Source organism: Protopterus annectens, chromosome 10.part0, assembly GCF_019279795.1.
Source record: "Protopterus annectens isolate FY-2018-M chromosome 10.part0, PAN1.0, whole genome shotgun sequence".
Taxonomy (NCBI): Eukaryota; Metazoa; Chordata; order Ceratodontiformes; family Protopteridae; genus Protopterus; species Protopterus annectens.
In genome coordinates this window covers 341,889,965-341,910,397 of record NC_056744.1, presented here as the reverse complement: position 1 = coordinate 341,910,397, position 20,433 = coordinate 341,889,965, and the positions used below count along the sequence as shown (strand labels likewise).

The 20,433-nt window shown below is 44.2% G+C and overlaps 1 protein-coding gene across 3 annotated transcripts in view; it reads left to right on the top strand.

Moving 5' to 3' along the window:
* Window positions 1-20,433, top strand: part of ABL2 (ABL proto-oncogene 2, non-receptor tyrosine kinase) — an 843,971-nt gene that overhangs the window by 665,212 nt on the left and 158,326 nt on the right. For all 3 annotated transcript variants that reach the window (XM_044085241.1, XM_044085243.1, XM_044085242.1), the window contains exon 6: window positions 2,363-2,540. In XM_044085241.1, coding sequence (XP_043941176.1) covers window positions 2,363-2,540 — 178 coding nt within the window. The remainder of the gene's footprint in view (window positions 1-2,362; window positions 2,541-20,433) is intronic.

Sequence of the window (20,433 nt, the reverse complement as noted above, 5' to 3'; positions counted from 1 at the left end):
TCAGAGGGGCTAAGAATGTAAAACCCCCAAGGAAACAACCAGTGCTTGCTTGGGACCTCAATTTCATTCTAGAAAAACTGACCTTGCCTGCTTTTGAGCCAGCTGCCTCAACAGAACTGCAATATTTGTCCTGGAAAACAGCCTTCCTTCTGGCTATCACCTCACCTCGCAGGGTATCGGAACTACAAGCCCTCATGGTTGTGCAGCCTTTCATCATTTGCCATCAGGGAAGAGTTTACTTACGAACCAATCCGTCCTTTATGCCAAAGGTAGTATCCAGGGTAGCTTTGAATCAGGCTGTCCACTTACCTACCTTTTACCCTAATCCTCAAAACAAAGGGGAGAGACTGCTACATTCCTTGGACATCCACAGACAGCTGTGTTATTATTTGGACAGAACAAAGCCTTTCAGAAAATCACAGCAACTCTTTGTGTCCTATGCTACAGGAGCTCAAGGGAAGCCAATTTCCAAACAGACAATCTCAAAATTGATAGCCCACTGCATACGCTTTTGTTACTCTTTCCATGGTAAAACTGTACCTGCAGGCATCAGATCTCACTCCACAAGGGCCACAGCTACCTCTGCAGCTTTTCTCAGGGGGGTTCCTACCAAAGATATTTTGGAAGCAGCCACTTGGAGTTCTGTGCATACCTTCTCCAAGCACTATCACCTACCATTGTACTCCAAATCTAGAGCAGGCTTTGCCACTGCAGTCTTGCAGGGCATCCTGGCTCCTCCTAGTTCCACCTAGTGCCTACCACCCCTTTTTTAGCTTTGGGATTCTACCCATCTGTACTGCAGCTGTATGCACGATGAACATAGTACAGTTTTGTACCTACCATAAATGTAGATGTTCGAGTGCTAATACAGCTGCAGTCCAGGTTTCCCTCCTTCCCCTCTTGGGATAGGCCTAATGGCTAACACCTCCTCATACAACCTGATTGGGATATTCTTTTATGGTGTATTTGCTTGCAACTACTGTTTTTTGATTATTTTGCATTGCATTTTTACATAAATTTATGTATTGCCTTCCTTCTGGGGGCACCTGACATATGGTGCAAGAAAAACTGAAGAAAATGGCGTCGGCTGGTTCTTTTATACCCCTGTCACACTGACATCAGGGAGGAAGCGACGACAACCGACGCCGGACCTAGACTTTGGAATTTGGCCGACCGGGGACCCGCCTGACAGCAGGAGAACCCATCTGTTATGACTGCAGCTGTATTAGCACCCGAACATCTACATTTATGGTAGGTACAAGACTGTACTTTGTGGCTTCATCTATTGCTTTTTTCATGAATGTCTTTGGTGTACATTTTGCTGCAACCATTTGGTTGTTGTTATAAACCTTTAACAGCCACTGTTCGTAGGTCTTTTCTCCAGGAGGCCATCCTACAGTTCCTAAGGAAGTTTAAATTTTATCATTTGAAGTTCTTCCTAACAATTGTCAGTTGCATAACATCTTTATGGTTAGATGTAACACCTTACTGTCTACTGTCTTGATGACATTTCCTCCTGTTGCAATGATTGGACCTTTTTGTAGGTCAGACAGAGTATTGTTCGATGGTCATGTTTTTTTCATATGTGCTTTTGCAAAGCATGAGGGTTGAACTGCACTGCATAACCCTGTGTATGTGCCAGTGAAATAAATTCATCCCCTACCCCCACAGTATTTGAAGCAGGTAATTTCAAGAATTGTGCCGATCTAGTTTACTCAGAAGAAATCCCAACAGTTGACCACTTCAGAAAACCTTCTGCTATAACAGCTAATGTCATTAGTACACACGTTATTTTTTATCTCAAGAAATACAAAGTCTTGTATAATACTTTTACAAATGTGATGGATGCTGATATTTTGTGTGTTCATATATTTGTGTTTGTAAAAAAATGCACATTTACTTTTTTCTGTTAATCATGCAGCATGCTTTATTACCATATGCAGATACCCTTCCACCTTATTACCTCACCAAGTACGTCTGTGTGAATGGTGGTGCTGTTGCCAAGGACATTACTTTGCATCAAGATGCTTGGCAGACGTTGCATGACACAATACACCGTCCCTGTTTACATGTTTTGCTGTGCAGTATCATGTTGTTTTGCAGTGTAATATGCATTGCATCTTTTCCAGTGCATTGCTGTGGTCTGGGAATCGCATGGTTATTTTGTTTGCAACATACATAGCAGTAATTACTGTATGCTACTGTAGTTCTGTGGAAGAATATTAGGAGTATGTGATGGTCCCATCCTTTAAGATTGTTCAGATGAACATTGCATATACCTGCTAGGTCATTCATAGCATCACCTTTATTTTCCTGATGTCCTGTTAATACTTTTTTTCATAATTTGCTTATCCCTCACTAGGAGTTTGCACGCTAGAACCACCATTTTATATTGTGACTGAGTATATGCCTTATGGAAACCTGTTGGATTACCTACGTGACTGCAACCGGGAGGAAGTGAATGCTGTTGCGCTTCTCTATATGGCAACTCAGATCTCCTCAGCCATGGAGTACCTGGAGAAGAAGAACTTCATTCACAGGTATGGCCAGCAGACTTTGCTGTGATAGAAGTAACAGAAAGCTTAAATGTTTGTTGTTTTCTTATTGTGCAGGTATTTTGTCTCTAACACTATCAGAGAAACTAAGCATTCCAACAGATCTGTGGCAAAGGTCAGGTTTGGTACTCAACTTTCAGAATCTACAGTCCCATTTTAAAAAGCACAGATTGCTCTGTATGTTTTTTTCTTGGGGGAGTGGTACAGGTAAATGACCCTCCATAGGCTTTGTGGTGTGCTGTTTCATCCTTCAGATAGTAGAATAGCTTTGAAGAGTTAGAGTAGCAAGGAACCTTGACAGTGTTTCTCTAAGGTCAGTCCCAGTCATCTAGTTACGCTGAACTGAAGCAGCAGTTCCAGTCATCTAGTTAAACTGAACTGAAGCAGCAGTCCCAGTCATCTAGTTACGCTGAACTGAAGCAACATTTCCATTTGATGGCATGTTGTATGCTGTGGATTAGTTTGCTCCATTTTGTTTGCTCAGAAAAGTTAGTTATAGTACCCATAAGATCTGATCTTGGGAGTCACTTTTATATAGCATAAGGTATACAGTAGGGATGTTCTTCATGTTTCACTGTTGCAGTCATCACATTTGGGTTCTCTGCCTTGCAGGTAGCTGTCAGCCGGCCTGAATACCAGAGTCTTCGGATTTCTGCGTCGGATGCTGTCTCTTCTTCCATGACGTCAGGCCATCAGAGGTATAAAACATGTGGCCGATGCCATAACATCAGTCTTTCTTGCCGTGCGGTGCCCGAAGCAGAAGCAGTTCGCAAGTGCTAATCAGCCGACTCCTGAAATTTTCAGACCCGAAGTCTTCAAAAAAACCCATTGGGGATCCTTTTTCTTGCTCCAACCGATGTCAGTAAAAGTTAATAATTGTCTTACCTGTGGAAAGCAAGTGCCTCGTAGAGATTTTCATTCGTACTGCATCCCCTGTTTAGGCCCAGACCACGACGTCCCTTGCTGTCAGTTTTGTGCCTTGTTCAACCCCCGAACTATTCGTCATCGGGCTATTTTTGCAGCCAATTACTTTTGTACTCTGTCTCAATACTCCGAAATGGCTTCGTTAAGCCATCCGACTACCAATCTTCTGAAAAAAACGTAAGGATAAAGACAGAGACAGACTGCATAAGTCCAAAACTGCCGACTACCCTTAACGGAAGGTTAAGCTAGCTGCCAGTCTGCCAGTACTCAGTGAGGCGCTTTTGCAGCCCCTGATACCCGCTACTTCAGATTCGCAGGCCTCTACTGAGACCTATTCAGAGTCCGGTATGCCGCGAGATGCTTCTTTGACTATGGAACCTACGGATGTCTCTACCTTGGATGGGTCTGGAGCCGCTGTGCGGACACCGGCTTCTGACGGGGGTAATCAGGCCTACAGACATTCATTTTAAACCGATGCCATTGTTTCCGTCCAGCAGTTCTGAATTCCTCAGGCCTAAAACTCGCACTACGCCTAGAAAACCGACGACAAAACAGCATGCTCAGGCCCATATGCCTCAAAAACAAATGCTTAGAATGGCTAGGGGAAGCCAGCCTTCCCCCTCTAAGAAACCTAGAACTGAATTTCTTTCTGATTCTTCTGATCAGGAATCTGATATTTCTGCTCCTTCTGATTACCAGAATTTGCCCTTATCTACTTATGAGGATTTTGATGCAGAGGATTCCATTCCCTCTGCTTACCCTCCTCCAGAAGATTTTTCTTTCGGTGAAACCTTGCATACTCTTAGGGAGCATTTCTGCTGGGAAAGCCAGGATTACTATGAGTCCAAAAAGAGACTTAGGGAATTCTTACTCCTGCCTCAACACAGGCCTTTAGCTATCCCTCCTGTTCTGGACAATGTAGATGATGCTTTCTTGGAATTTAGCCTTACGCCAGACACTCTACTGCTGCCAAAAATCCTGCACCTACTGATAGAGATTCTAGAGCCTTAGACAAATTGGGTAAGAAGGTGTACACTTACTACTTTGGCCGTTAGGGCTTTAAATTGCCAGTATCATATGTTAAAGTATCAGCAGCATTTTATGGGACTACTTAAACAGAAAATTGTTGATTCTTGACTGCCGAACGCAAAGAATTGCAAGATTTAATGCATTCTGCAGAACAAGTTGGTAAACATACTTTGCAGTGTGGTTTTGACGCTTTAGAAGCATCTTGCTGGGCTGCTGTCACTGGGTCTGTACTTAGAAGGTATGCTTGGCTTGAGGAACAGAACTTGCCAGATCATGTTAAAGCTAAATTACTGGATGCTCCCTTAAACCCAGACTGCCTTTTGGCAACAAAGCAGAAGTCCTCAAAAGGATGGAGGAAAAAGCTAAATCTGTGCAAACTGTTAAAATTTTCCTACAAGTACAGCCTCCCAGATTCAGTAGGCATTGGCCTTCAAAGAACTGGTCCTTTCCAGTTTCTTCCAGGCCTTCATAGTCCAAACCCAGGAACAGCAGACCACCTAGGTTACAGTCTCAGGCTACACACAGACCTAAGCAGTGGGGGGCTCCCACTTCCGAAGCAGGGAGTAGTAAGCCACCCCCTACGGAAAAATGGCACAATGACTTAACCTTAACCCTTCGAAGCCCTGCTCAACTACCTGCTGCCTTAGGAGGAAAGCTCGCCCTGCATGCAAAAAACGGGGAACTCATTACCCAGGACAAATGGGTTTTGAACATAGTTTCCCAAGGATACAGATTCCACTTCCACACACTACCAACCCCGTAATGGTTGGCCAGACCTACCCCCAAATCAATGGGCGGGGGCCTAACAGGTTCTGTCTCTTCTCAGTATCAGGGCTATTCAGCCTGTCCCAGCAGAACAAAGGGGACAAGGTTTTTATTCAGGACTTTTTCTGGTACCCAGAAAAGACAACAACTGGACCTCTCTATTCTCAGCACCTTTCTGGTAGTTCCAAAATTCAAAATGCTAACTCTTCAACAGCTTCTTCCTATGCTAGCCAATGATGCCTGGCTGGCAACCTTAGACTTAAGCTTACCTGCACATCCCAGTAAGGGAATCTTGCAGAAAATACCTACGCTTCAGGGCAGGCTGCATGCATCAGTTCCCTGCACTTCCCTTTGGCTTATGTACTGTGCCCATGGTTTTCACAAAGTGTCTAGCTCCAGCCATTGCATTTTGCAGGCAGAGAAATATTCCGATTTACCCATACTTGGACGATTCAGGCAGAAAGACAGGACTTGCTATTACAACATCTGGCATTCGTAAAGAAACGTCTAACCTCACTGAGGTACACCATCAACAAAAATAAATCTCACCTAGTACCCTGCCCAACAGATTGTATTCCTGGGAGCAGGCTTGAGCACAACTTCCCAGATGGCATTCCTCACTCCAGAAAAACAAGTTTATTTGAGAACCTACTTCAAACTGTTGGCCACAAAACCCCAGCTATCTGCAAGGAAAATACTGCAAGCCCTGGGGTTCATGGCCTCTTGCATTCTACTGATTCCATATGCAAGACTGCATATAAGGAAATTGCAATGGTATCTAAAAAGCCTATTGTGTCAACATTATCAGGACCTGGAAACGATTTCTGTCTTTCCTTGTATGAAGACAGAGTTCCTTTGTTGGGCAGAGGCCTGCTACCACAACAAGGGACTCCCTTTCACTCTAGCCCTGCCACCCAAACCCTAACAACAGACACATCAGACTATGCATGGAGGGCTCACATGGCAGGGCAGTGCATTCAGGGCAAATGGAACCAGAGACAGATGCACTTACATATCAATCAAAAAGAAATGTTAGCTGTACAGAATGCTCTGACAGCCTTCAAAGACCGTAATCTTCCAGGACAACTAGTGGTAAAGACAGACAACACCACAGTTAATGTAGTACATAAACAAGCAGGGGGGAACCCACTCGTACCCTCTCTGCAGACTAGCCATGGCTCTGTGGAACACAGCCTTGAGCTACCAAGTACACCTACAAGCTCAATTACTGCCAGGCAAATTAAATTCACTGGCAGACGACTTAAGCAGAAATCTCATGGACCCACACAAATGGAAACTAGAACCCAAAATATTCAACCTCTTGAGGAACAAATGGGGGACTCTAGAGGTAGACCTGTTTGCTCCCCCTCTGTTTGTTGCATTTACCTGTTGAGGCTACAAACTTAAGTGTGCTAGCCTGTGTTACATATTTATTGCATTTTCCTGCTTTGTTGCAAAAAAGAAAAAAAATGTCCTTGTTTCCTGTCTTTCCTGACCTAGAGTAGTCCAAATACAGGCTTTGCCGTATTCTGGACTTTTGGAAAGTTCCTGTGTTGCCCATTTCCTTTCTTGGATAAAGGGAGGCTTCTTTGCTCACCAGTGGCAGTGGGGAGCTTGGAGCAGCCTATCTATCCCTGGAGGAGTGTTCCCAGCACAAGAATCTGGTAGTCTTTTGGCCGTTTTGGGCCAATTTCTAGCTCTTTCAAGTCTCCCTGTATAAAACCCGCTTTAGCTGCTTTCTTGATTTTATGCATAAGCAGCATCGGGCAGCGCCGCTTAATGGGTTTAAACCATTCTCTGCTCCACAAAGTCTGCTCTTCACTTTTTCCATTAGAACTGATCTAGTTATAATAATAAGCACCCTATTCCCACTCTAAAGCCTGGCACTTGCTCACTAAAGCAATTATATAAGTCAGCACTAAAAAATTAAAAGCACTACACCCTCACAAACTCTCCTTGAGTACTTTGTTCCCCATTGGCCCTTTTTTTCAATTATAAAGGAAATCCCAATACTATTCTAGCATGTCCAAAGGTCAGTTGTCAATCTCCTCTCTGGTCCAGCTGGTGAGTCTGGGAATCTTGAGGCAATGTTACAACTGATTCATGTACACAGACAACCCTCTCCTCCTCCCAACAAATTCCAACACATGTGAGAGATGCAACCATATAGCCAAAATGGAGGCTAAGCTCTCTCAACTCAGTACTGGCGTAACCAGTCAGGAGGAGAAGGAAACCACACTCACTACAATTCCAGTCTCACATAGACCTACCACGACAGCAAACCAAACACATAAACACACAAAAACATACTCGGAGGCTCTAAATAAAAATCTGCCTAAGCAACAGAGACCTCCAAAGCAGACACCCAAGCAACTGCTACCCCAAAACAAAACACGTGCACCACATAGCTCACAAAGCCAGTGTGCCCGAACAGTCACAGCCCTTAAAGCTAAACAACACACCTGATACACTTGTAGTAGGTGACTCTATTGTCAGGCACACTGACGTCCCGCTCACCAGGCTGAACAAGGAGAAGGTCACGGTGAGCTGCCTGTCGGGCACTAGGATCCGCCACATAACACAAGTACTCAGGTCACTCCAAGGCAAGTACAAATATGACTCAGTCGTTGTCCATGCTGGTGTGAATGACCTGAGACTTATCTCCCTGGACTGCATGAAAAGAGACATAGAGGAGCTGTCTGAGCATGTAGCCCGGGCCGGTATGACCCTGACCTTGAGTAGCATCTTACCCTCACCAAGAGTGATGCCACAATATGAAGACAAGATGATCAATTTCAACAATTGGCTTAAGTACTGGTGTCATTCAAAGGGGATCCAATGCCTGTCTGCCTGGGATGACATGCTCGACAAGCCACGATGCTTCGCTAGGGACGGAATGCACCTGTCACCCCTGGGCTTTCGGATATTGGCAAAGGCTCTTGCCACCCCATAGTGCCTTTTTTAGGCAAGGCTCAAAAGACAAGCCCACCTCCATAGGTATCACAAGAGATAAGAAACTAAGAGTAATGCTACTCAATGCCAGAAGTCTAAACCTCAAGATGCATGCACTCGAAACTCTCTTTAGCATGGAGAACATCGATATCTGTGCAGTACCTGGTTCAAGGCTCCCGAGAGCACTCCAGCACTACCAGGTTATACCTCATACCATGTTTTTCGGCCCCAAAAGTTGGACCGAACCACAAAAGGAGGGGGGGGGGGGAGTATCAATATTCGTCAAAGATACCCACACCTCCAGGTTGGTGGCACAGCACGAAGCATCAGAGACCGTCCATGTGCAACTAACAGTGGGTAAAACTGCCTTCCAGTTTATAGCCTGCTACAGACCACCCTCCCAAACCCAGGAACCCCACTTGGCCTTCCTGAGAACACTGGAAAATATGAAGGTCTCTCCAAACACCATTATACTGGGCGACTTCAACTACCCAAACATAGACTGGGAGCATTACTCTAGCTCCAACACCCTTGCCTGAAGGTTCCTAGAATTTATAAACTCAAATGCTATGGAACAACTTGTTGCCACTCCCACAAGAGGGGAAAACATACTGGACCTGATCATCACCAACATGGGGACTCTATGGTCCAGACCAGAAGTGTATCCCTCACTGGTAAGATCAGACCATAAACTTATCTCTCTAGATATTCACATCCCGACCCCAGCCCCTGCCCAGAAAACCACAGTGAAAAACTTCTCTAAAGCAAATTTCACACTCCTCAAAACCGAGGTGGAATCCTTCAAAGCCCCCAGGCCTGTGGAAAATACGGCCCAGACCGCAGAATCCTTTATAAACGCATTCTATGAACACCTTCAGGAATGCATGGATCATGCAATCCCAAATAAAACCAAGACCCAATCCTCCAAAGTTAGGCGTCCTGTCTGGTGGACCCCAGCCGTAAACAAACTATACAATAGAAGGAGGAAGCTACTACATTATAGAGCAAAATCCCAAAAAGGGAAGGCATCTCTGATCAGTATTAGCAAAAAACTACGGGCACTCATAAAATTGTCTAAGGCCAGCTTCGAGAGAAAAATTGCACAGGACACTAAGGATAATCACAAGGCTTTCTTTAGTTATGTTAGGAACCTGGGTGGGAATTCCCAGATATGCTCAGAATTAGTCCAAAATGACAAAAATACACGAACCCACAGACATTGCCAACATCCTAACTGACAGGTTCAGCGCAAACTTCTCCCCTTCCCCACCAAAGGGCAAATATCTATCCCAGCAGAGTGCTGCCCCTGACATCTCAGATGCTCAGGTAAGAGCCGCCTCTCCAAAGCAAAAACACAGCATCAATGGGACCAGACGGTGTCCCGGCTCGCCCTACATGAACTCCAAGAAGAACTAAACCCAAACATAAAACTACTGTTCAATCTCAGCCTTACTACAGGATATGTACCCAAAGAGTGGCGTACAGCAACAGTGGTCCCTCTCCACAAAGTTGGTGCCTCAACGGATCCTGGAAACTATCGCCCCATAAGCCTGACTAGCTTGGTCTGCAAAGCTATGGAAAGGATCATCATGGACCTCATAAATAAAGATATTGGGGACCTACAGACACTGGATCCTACCCAGTTCGGCTTTGTTAAGGGCAGATCTTGCCTCTTAAACCTGGTTGATTTATTTGAAACAGTCACCAAGGCTATTGACAAGGGGAAGGTGGTCCACACAGCCTACCTGGACCTTGCAAAAGCCTTCGATACAATACCCCACTCGGGCATTATAGATAAGCTCACCAGCTTAAATATAACCCCCTATGTCACTAGATGAGTTGCAAACTGGCTCAAGGACAGAACCCACATGGTTAGAATTGCTGGAGCCATGTCAGACTCCAAACCAGTTACAAGTGGCATCCCACAAGGCTCAGTCCTGGGACCTCTCTTGTTCGGTATATATTTCTCGGAGGTGCAGGCTAACACGGAAGGACTGTGGCTGACCAAGTTCGCAGATGACTGCAAACTGGGCGCTATAATCGACTCTCCAGCCGACACAAGCATCCTACAAAAGGGCCTCATAGAAACAGACAACTGGTGCCAGAGCCATGGCCTCAAGCTAAACGCCAAAAAGTGTATAGTCATCTCCTTTGGCAAAAACAAAGTGCCCACAAATTACCACTTGGGTGGTAATCCATTAAGTACGGAAGAAGTAATTAGGGACCTGGGGACCCAAGTTGATAGCAATCTCTCATTTGACAACCACGTGGCCAAAGTGGTTAAAAAAACATTTTATATAGCCCACCTAATCATGAAGGGATTCACATCTAGATCAGGGGAGGTCATCGTGCCTCTTTACTCATCCCTCATCAGGCCCATAATTGAGTACAATGCCCCTTTTGGGATGTACCTTACCAGACACCTGCAGCAACTGGAAAGACCCCAAAAGTACCTCACCAAGAGGATCAAAGGGCTCAAACAGATGTCATATGCTGCCCGGTTAAAGAAACTCCAGCTCTACTCAGTGACATACCGCCTGCTCAGAGGCGATCAGTGCCTGACTTATAAGGCCATGCCCAACCCAGAATTAATGGACATGCTGCACCTCAGAAAATCAAAATCCCATCGAGCTACGCACTCGAGAGACTTGAACCTCAGCACTGAAATAAATAGGACATGCTGGAGGGACAGATTCATAACTCAGAGGCTCCCTTCACTCTGGAATAAAATCCCAGTCCAGGTTAGGCAGAGTCCCTCATTGACTCTCTTCAAGAGGAATCTTGATGAGTGGATGGGAGATAGTAGGTTTACCCCGGGTATCACTTCTGTGTCACTGTTAGACAGAGGCACAGTATACTAACCTCGAAAAAGGGCATAGCAAAATTCATTTAAAATGGGTGGCGAAAGCCAAACACACACTGGCTAGGCTTATAAATGCCCTAGGGCAGATAGCCTAGTATGAACCTATGAACCTCAGAACTACCAATTGGACAAATTCTGCACAAGAACTCCCCACAGTCAAGCTTGGAAAGTGGATACCCTGTCCTTTATCTGGGAATGCCTCTCGGTTTATGCCTTTCCCCCTCTGCCTCTCCTCTCAAAGTTTCTGCTAAAGATCAAACAGGACAAACCAAGGACATTTCTTATTGCACCAGACTGGCCTCGCCAGCACTGGTAACCCCCTCTTGCATAGCATGATACTGCTGGATCCATGGCACCTACCTCAGACACCTTCCCTGCTGTCCCAGCAGGCGGGCCAGATTCTGCACCCTCAGCTTCAAACCCTGAATCTTGCAGCCTGGCTAATTCCTTGAGCTCTCTAATAGCATCCCTCAGTAAGCAGGTGCTAGAGGTCATTCTGGAAGCAAGGAGTCCCAGTACTAGAAAATCATGTGCTGAAAAGTGGAAAAGATACTGTTCCTGGAGCCAGACCCATGGTATGGGTACTACGGTGCCCTTTTTACCTCATATTCTTCAGTACTTAACAGAAATGCTCCACAAGGGCCTGTTCTTCTCGTCAATTAAAATTAATGCCTCTGCAATTTCAGCACATTATAATACTGAACCTTCCCTCTTCTCTCACCCCCTGTTAAAGTAGAGGGGCAAAAAATTTAAGACCCTACTCCAGCCTGGGACCTTAACTTTGTATTGGAAAAGCTCCTCACTCTCCCTCCATTTGAACCCACTGCAACTGCAGAGTTGAAATTCCTTTCTTGGAAAACAGCCTTCCTTCTAGCCATCACTTCAGCAAGAAGAGTGTCTGAATTACAGGCCCTCATGGCAGTGGTGCCCTTCATTATCTTCCATACAGACAGGGTTTTCCTCGGGACCAATCCTTCCTTTATGCCCAAGGTGGTGTCTAGTGTGGCCTTAAATCAGTCCATTCATTTGCCTACCTTCTTCCCTAATCCATAAAACAAGGAGAACGAATTCTGCATTCTTTGGACGTGCACAGACAACTTCGATTTTATTTGGACAGGACTAAGCCTGCCAGAAAATCTGATCAGCTGCTAGTTGGCTTTGCTGCAGGGGCAGAGGGGAAGGCCATTTCAAAGCAAACCATTTCTAAATGTGTAGCCCATTGCATTCATTTCTGCTATAAGCACCATGGAAAACCTACCCCACAAGGGATAAGATTACATTCCACAAGGGCTGCATCTACGTCTACAGCCTTTCTCAGAGGGGTCCCTACCAGGGACATCCTAGAAGCTGCAACCTGGAGCTCTGTTCATACCTTCACCAGGTATTACCACATGCCTATTTTTTTTTTAATCCAGAGCTGGTTTTGCCACTGCAGTCCTGCAGGGCTTAATAGTTGGCCATAATGCTCTCTAACTTCCTCCTCCCTTCCTTAGCTTTGGGAATCTGCCCAAATGTAATGACTGCAACAGTGAAGCACGAAGAACATACTACAGTTGTGTACACTTACCATAAATGTAGATGTTCGAGTGTATTCACTGTTGCAGTCCTGGTTACCCTCCCTCCAGCTCCCTGACTTCTCTTGGCTCTACCTTTCCTTCTTGTTTGGTGTATTTAAGCTTTCTGGTGTATTTGCTTTTTGTTGGAGGTGTAACATAACATACAGTTGCTTCCGATTATGGTGGCACCTGACGTCTTGGGCAAGAAAAACTGATGTAATGGCGTCGGCTGCATGTTTTGTACCCCTGACGTCATGCAAGAAGAGACAACATCCAACGCAGGAATCAAAGACTCTGGTATTCAGGCCGGCTGAGGGCTACCTGCAGGCAGATAATCCAAATGTAATGACTGCAACAGTGAATACACTCGAACATCTACATTTATGGTAAGTGTACACAACTGTATTTTCCTCATTGCTGCTACTATCCCCGTTAAAAAAAAAAGTTGTAGAATATTGGGAATGCTTTTCCCATTGTCGTTCACCTCACTACCCGGTTTAACAGACTCAAGTTGAGTTATTATAGTGTTTAGTTGAATAACCTGCTGAGGTAGCTGCTGTATAACTTGGGTCAAAAGACCAGTTTCCGAACCGGCTCCATCAGATTTTTTATGATTGGTTAGATAAACAGTAGGATGTGTGATGTATTTAAGTATTCCTTGGATTAGGAATGTTGTTTATATTATTGTTTTTTTTTAGTGTTTCAAAGTGACTGTTTTAGTAATGGGGGAAGTTTATACTTAATTACCTTTTAATTAGATTTGGTCAGGTTATTTGTTTTAACAAGATAAAAAGGTGCTTGTTTTGTTAGATTCTGATGAAGTCTTTGGATACAGGCAGACGAAAGCTGTATATCTGTCTGGAATATTAAACAAATTTTATTGTGCTACATTTGGATTCCGATAACCTCTTGCTACTCAGGCAGGAGTGAGTTCTGACATCCAGCCTGACTTTCAGAGCTTAGCACCTTTTTCACTCAAGCACACCCCACCCCACCCCAGATGTTGCACTGTTATCTGCATAAAGATGGCATCAGTCTGTGCTATCTTTTGTTTTTTTTTTCATGTTGTAAGAAGGGTATCAGTCATCCACTCTAGTTTTAAGACTTCTTTCAGTCCTGATCAGGAACGGGTCAAGTATGGACCCTGTTGGGGAAATTTTACACTCTCTTGTGTTTACTTAAATTTTTGCTGCTGTTTCCTGTCTATAGACATTTTTTTTCTGGCATGGTTTGTCTGTCCCTATCATATAGGGTAAGTTCATGTATGGGATTCAGATCTGCTATGAAACATTTCATTTTCCTTTTGTGCTCTATTTATTATTTTTATTTATTTTATTTTTATTTATTTTACATTTGTTAACCGGCCTAGTCTAGCTGGATATATTTCCATTTTCAGTAGAGGCCCGGGGAGAAAAGCTCCAACAAGATAGAAAAATTAAAAATATCGTTACATGGTAAATGAAAGGATTAATAAAAAAAATACAACAAGTAATCATTACATACTAAAGATATTTACACTTGAAAAAAGCAACAGTAAAAATATTTACACTTAAAAAGCAACAATAAAGATGTAGCATAGTAAGATTCATATGGAATTTTTCACATCAAGTAGAAAGATTTCAGCAGTATGTTGATTAGAGTTTAAACAGTACCAGCCTTGCTTACATGAATAAGCATTAAAATGTTTGGAAGTTTGTTTGGAAGAGGAAGAAACAGTGGTGGAAGAGGGTGGTTAGTCAGGGTTAGTATAAGGGCATAACCAGTGCGTTTTGAGGTGTTTGAGGAGCTCTGCTTTGGTCTTTCCCACAATGTGTCCTCCTAGAGTTTTTATACTTGTTTTTCCATAAAAATAAATAAAGTAGACAGAAATTTCTCCAGTTGTATCTTGTCAAAAAAGTTATGTTGGATGCCTTTCCTGCCATGTCAGATGATGCACAGCGATCATCTTCTGGTGTCCTGTCTAAAAAAAAAAAAAAAATGTGTAAGAAATATATTGAGCAATAGCTCCAGTATAAGAAGGAAGAAACAGGACACCATGACAGTGCTTCTTTTCTGGCTGGCCTTCTGCTTCTTGAAGATGCTTGAGCAGCCCCTGGTCCTGAAGTCTGATACTACCAAGTCCTTTGGTAATGCCCCTCAGGAGGTCATCGTATTGTTGGTCGTCAGCACACTGTCCCAGGCTGAAGCTGATATGCCAGCAGATGGATTAGATGCTGATTCCATATTCCCATTCACGTTTCACAGAAATTTTGTTAGTTTCAAAGTAGATGGATCCTACCACTAGTTTCACTTTCTTGCTCTTTGGATTACCTGCTAGTGAGCGGCCACATCTCACCAGTGACTGGCTTCAACTGGAGATCAGTCCTTCCAGTTCCTTGGCAGCTGCTTATTGATTGCATTTGAGAGAGATTGCGGACATTGAAACTAGGAACAAGGGCCCTTAAAAAGTAGGAGCATCCACCTAATAATCTGGACATCTAATTAGAATAAAATTTGAATACCAAATAGCACATAACTCTTCTTGGTTCCAGTAGAAATGTCAGATATTACTGAAACTCATGTTTAAAAAAACAGTGTGTGACAAAAAACGGTGGAAAAATATAAGCACATTATCAAAGAGGCAATATAAAATCTGTAGGCTTCGTTAATTTGAAAAATGGTATGAAGGGGTTATCAAGTTTGAAAATAGGGACATAACTCTGAAAATAAGGGCATCCTGTGCAGGGTTAAATCAGGCTTGAAAATACGAATGTTCCTCCAGAATTGGGACAATTAAAAGGTCTACAGCTTGGAACAAAATGTCTCGGGCGGAAAGAGTTCAGGGTTCAGTTTAGGTATTTGACATAAGATAATTGACTTATGGTGGGACTTCTTCTCTGGGTCATGCACTGTTAAAGAACATAGACTGATGCCATCACCTGGCTTCCAAATAGGACTCCCTGGTGTTCATCATGTTTCACTGTTGCAGTCATTACAATTGGGTTATCCTGCTGGCAGGCTACCCGCAGTCGGCCTGAATTACAAAGTCCTGGTCCGGCGTCGGTTGCTGTCGCCTCTTCCCTGACGTCGAGTGCGCCAGGGGTATAAAAGATGCAGCCGACACCATTTTCTTCTGTCTTTCTTGCCGCGCGGTGCCCGAAGCAAAAGCAGTTCGCAAGTGCCAGTCGGCCGACTCCTGAGATTTTCAAATTCGAATTTCAGATCCGAAGTCTTCATTAAAGCGAAGTACCTTGTTGGGGAAACTTTTTTCTTGCTCCAGACCGATGTCAGAAAAAGTTAATAATTGTACTTCTTGTGGGAAGGATATACCTCATAAGGATTTTCATTCTTTATACCTCATAAGGATTTTCATTCTTATTGTATTCCTTGCCTAGGCCCTGACCACAACGTTGATAGTTGTCGGTATTGTGCTAGATTTAACCAATGCACTATTAAGCGTCGGTTCGATTTTGCATTTCATTACTTTGGCAGAAGATTTAATTATATAATGCCGTCGGAACAGCCGACTACTAGAGTTTATAAAAAACGCAAAGAAAAGGACAGGCATCCGAGGTCCAAAACCGACGACGAGACTTCGGCTAGGCCAGTCGCCGGTTATCAGTGAGGCACTTTTGCAGCCCCTGATGCCCGCTACCTCAGAGCCACAGGCCGCTTCCGACACCCACAAGAAGCCGACTAGGCCGCTGGAAACTCAAGGTATTGCACCCTTGGAAACTATTCCCTCAGATGGGTCCGGAGCCACTGAGCAGGCATCGGCTTCTAAGGGTGTTTTCAGACCTACACAGTTATATGTGAAAACGACTTCAGCTTCAAAGGCAAAGACTAAAGGACTTCAGCTTCAAAGGCAAAGACTAAAGCACCTCTAAAGACAAAGAAACAAGTACAACATTCCCCTGGACAGGCCTCCATGCCTAAAAAAACAGATGCTTAAAATGGCAGAAGATCTAATTACTTTGATCAGGGGTTCCCATCCCCCTCCCCCTCCTGATAAGAGGCCTAGGCAAGAGACAGAATATGCGTCTTCAGATCAGGTTTCCATTTCCTCTGATTCCTCTTTTGAACAGGAATACTCTCTTCCTCCCTATGAGGATTCTCATGCTGAAGAATCTATCCCTTCAGCCTCTCCTCCTGATTTTTCTTTTGGGGAGACCCTGCATACTATGAGGGAGCACTTCCACTGGGAAAGCCAAGATTACTCAGAATCTAAGAAAAGGCTCAGAGATTTCCTTTTATTACCTCAGCACAGGCCCCTTGCTATTCCTCCTGTTTTAGACATTGTAGATGTATTTTCAGAGTCCGGTCTGTCGCTTGACTCTCTACCACCTGCTCCTGTTAAGCCAGATAGATACCATAGGGTGCCTGATTCACACAAATTTCTTTATAAAAACCCCGCTGCTGACCCAGAAACTATCTCTCAGGGTCCCAAGGGGGTCAAGGCTTCCACTGCAATAAAACCCTATTCCCTCTGATAGGGATTCAAGGGCCCTGGACAGATGGGGGAAAAAGATTTACACTTATGCAACTTTGGCCGTAAGGGCCTTAAATTGTCAGTTTCATATGCTTAAATATCAGCAATACCTTATGTCACTGCTTAAACAGAAAATGTCAACAAATTCTGAATGTGCAGAAAACAAAGAAATGCAGGATTTATTGCATGCAGCTGAACAAGTGGGAAAGCATACTTTGCAATGTGGTTTTGATTCTCTGGAGGCCTCCTGCAGGGCCGCTGTTACGGGTTCTGTCATTAGGAGGCATGCTTGGTTAAAGGAACAGAATCTGCCTGATCATGTTAAAGCAAAATTATTAGATGCTCCATTACAGCATGACGCCTTGTTTGGTGTTAAAGCAGTAGAGGTGTTGAAGAAAATGGAGGACAAAGCTAAATCTATGCAAACAGTCAAGGATTTCTTACAGGTACAGCCTCCCAGATTTAGCAGAAGCTGGCCTACAAAAAATTGGTCCTTTCCAGTGTCAGACAGGCCACAAAGAGGCAGATACAGACGCCCCAGAGGCAGATCCCAGCCTCAAGGCTCATACAGGTCTAAAGAATGGGGTGCTTCTACCTCCAAAAGCGGAGAAGATAAATCACAGCCATACAGAAAAACAGTCTCAATGACTTCCCCCTGCCAGCACCAAGCACTTATCTTCTGGCAGCTCATTTAGGGGGAAAACTAGTACTTTTTTTCACAAAATTGGCACATGATCACCCAGGACAAATGGGTCTTGAATATAGTGTCACAAGGCTACAGGTTCCACTTTCACACCCTGCCAAGGGCAAACTGTATGCCAGACCTGCCACATAACCAATGGGCAGAGGCACAAAAACAAGTTTCATCCCTCATGGACATGAGGGCCATTCAGAGAGTTCCACAACAAGAGCAAGACTAGAATTTTACTCGACTGTTCTTGGTGCACAGAAAGGACAAAGCCTGGAGACCAATACTGGACCTGTCTATTCTAAACACATTTCTGGATATTCCGAAATTCAAAATGTTGAGACTGCAGCAGCTTCTGCCCATGCTGGGCAAGAAGGCTTGGCTTGTGACTTTAGACCTAAAAGAGGCATACCTGCATGTCCCAATCAGACAATCATGCAGAAGATACCTCAGATTTATAGCTAGCTCAATGCACTACCAATTCTCTGCACTGCCCTTTGGCTTATCTACTGCACCCAGGGTCTTCACAAAATGCCTGGCACCAGTAATTGCTTTTTGCAGACAAAGGAATACAGATGTATCCTTACTTGGATGACTGTCTTCTTCAAGCAGACAACAAGGACATTCTACTACAGCATCTGGCGTTTGTAAAAAGATTGCTAACATGCCTAGGGTACACAGTAAACGAAAAGAAATCAAAACTAGTACCCTCTCAAGAGATGATATTCCTGGGTGCAAGCTTAAAAACAACTGCCCAGATGGCTTATCTCACGCCAAACAAACAGACAACTGACTACTTATTTCAAAATGTTGGCAACAAAGACCCAGTTATCTGCAAGAAAAATTCTGCAGGCTTTGGGATTCATGGCATCCTGCATTCTGCTAATTCCATATGCAAAACTGCACATGAGGAAACTACAATGGTATCTAAAAAGTGCTTGGACTCAACATTGTCACAGCCTGGAAACAATAATTACCCTCATTCCCTGCCTGCAACAGAAGTTTCGATGGTGGGCAAAGGCCTGTCACCACAACAAGGGACAGCCGTTCACTTTACCCACAGCCAGGCAGACATTAACAACAGATGAATCAGATTATGCCTGGGGGGCCCATATGGCAGGAAGATGTATTCTGGGCACGTGGACCACAAGCCAAATGCATCTACATGTCAATCAAAAAGAGATGCTAGCTGTTCAAAATGCCCTGACAGCCTTCAAGGACCTACTTCATCCAGGACAGCTATAGGTAAAGACGGACAATACTACAGTCATGTGGTACATAAACAAGCATGAAGGCACACATTCCTACCCCCTCTGCAGACTAGCCATGACTTTGTGGGATACAGCATTGACTTACCAAGTACATCTGCAAGCACAATTCCTGCCAGGAAAGATAAATACTCTGGCAGATGAACTAAGCAGAAACCTAATGGATCCCCATGAGTGGAAATTGGATCCACAAGTCTTCAGCATGATAACAAGGAACTGGAGATGCCCAGACATAGACCTATTTGCCTCCCCTCACAACTGCCAACTACAGAGATTCTGCACAAGGACTTATCACAAACAAGCATGGAAGGTGGATGCTCTATCTTTCAACTGGAAAAACCTAACATTATATGCCATTCCCCCACTGCCTCTCCTCCCCAAGGTACTCTTAAAGGTCAGAAAAGAGAAGCCAAAAATTATATTGATTGCCCCAGACTGGCCCCGCCAGCACTGGTACCCAATCCTAAAAAACTTGTCTCAATGCCCAGCCTGGTCAAATTCCTCACTTATTGACCCAACAAAACAATCAGATCCTGCACAGCCAACTCAGGACCTTAAATCTGGCAGCATGGCTGATAATGTAGCCATGCAAAACACACCTCTCTCTAAAGCGGTGATGGATGTTATTTTGGAAGCCAGGAGGGCCTAGCACCAGAAAATCCTATGCAGACAAATGGAAGAGATTCTGTGCTTGGAACCAGGCACAAGGAATTGACACGATTTTTCCAAATGTCCCTCAGATTTTACAATATTTAACTGAGATGCTGGACAGAGGCCTATCCTTTTCATCAATAAAGATTCATGCCTCTGCCATTTCAGCTCATTACAATACAGAACCACCTATTTTTTTCTCATCCATTACTAAGGCAGTACCTCAGCGGGGCCAAAAACATAAGACCTCCAAGGAGAGAACCAATACCTGCATGGGACCTCAATTATGTCTTGGAAAAACTCACACTGCCTCCTTTTGAGCCAGCCTCTACAGCTGATCTAAAATTCTTATTACCTCTGCAAGACAAGTCTCAGAGTTACAGGCACTCATGGCTGTGGAACCTTTCATAATTTTCCATCCTCACAGGGTTTCTCTGAGGACAAACCCGACATTTATGCCTAAGGTAGTATCCAGTGTGGCCCTTAATCAAACAATTCATTTGCCTACCTTTTATCCAAACCCACAGAATAAGGGTGAGATACTTCTGCATTATTTGGACATTCACAGGCAGCTACGCTTCTACTTGCACAGAACCAAAGCTTTCAGAAAGACTGACCAACTTGTAGTGGCATATGCTGCAGGGTCACAAGGAAAGCCCATCTCAAAGCAGACTATTTCAAAATGGATAGGCCACTGCATTCGTTTCTGCTATT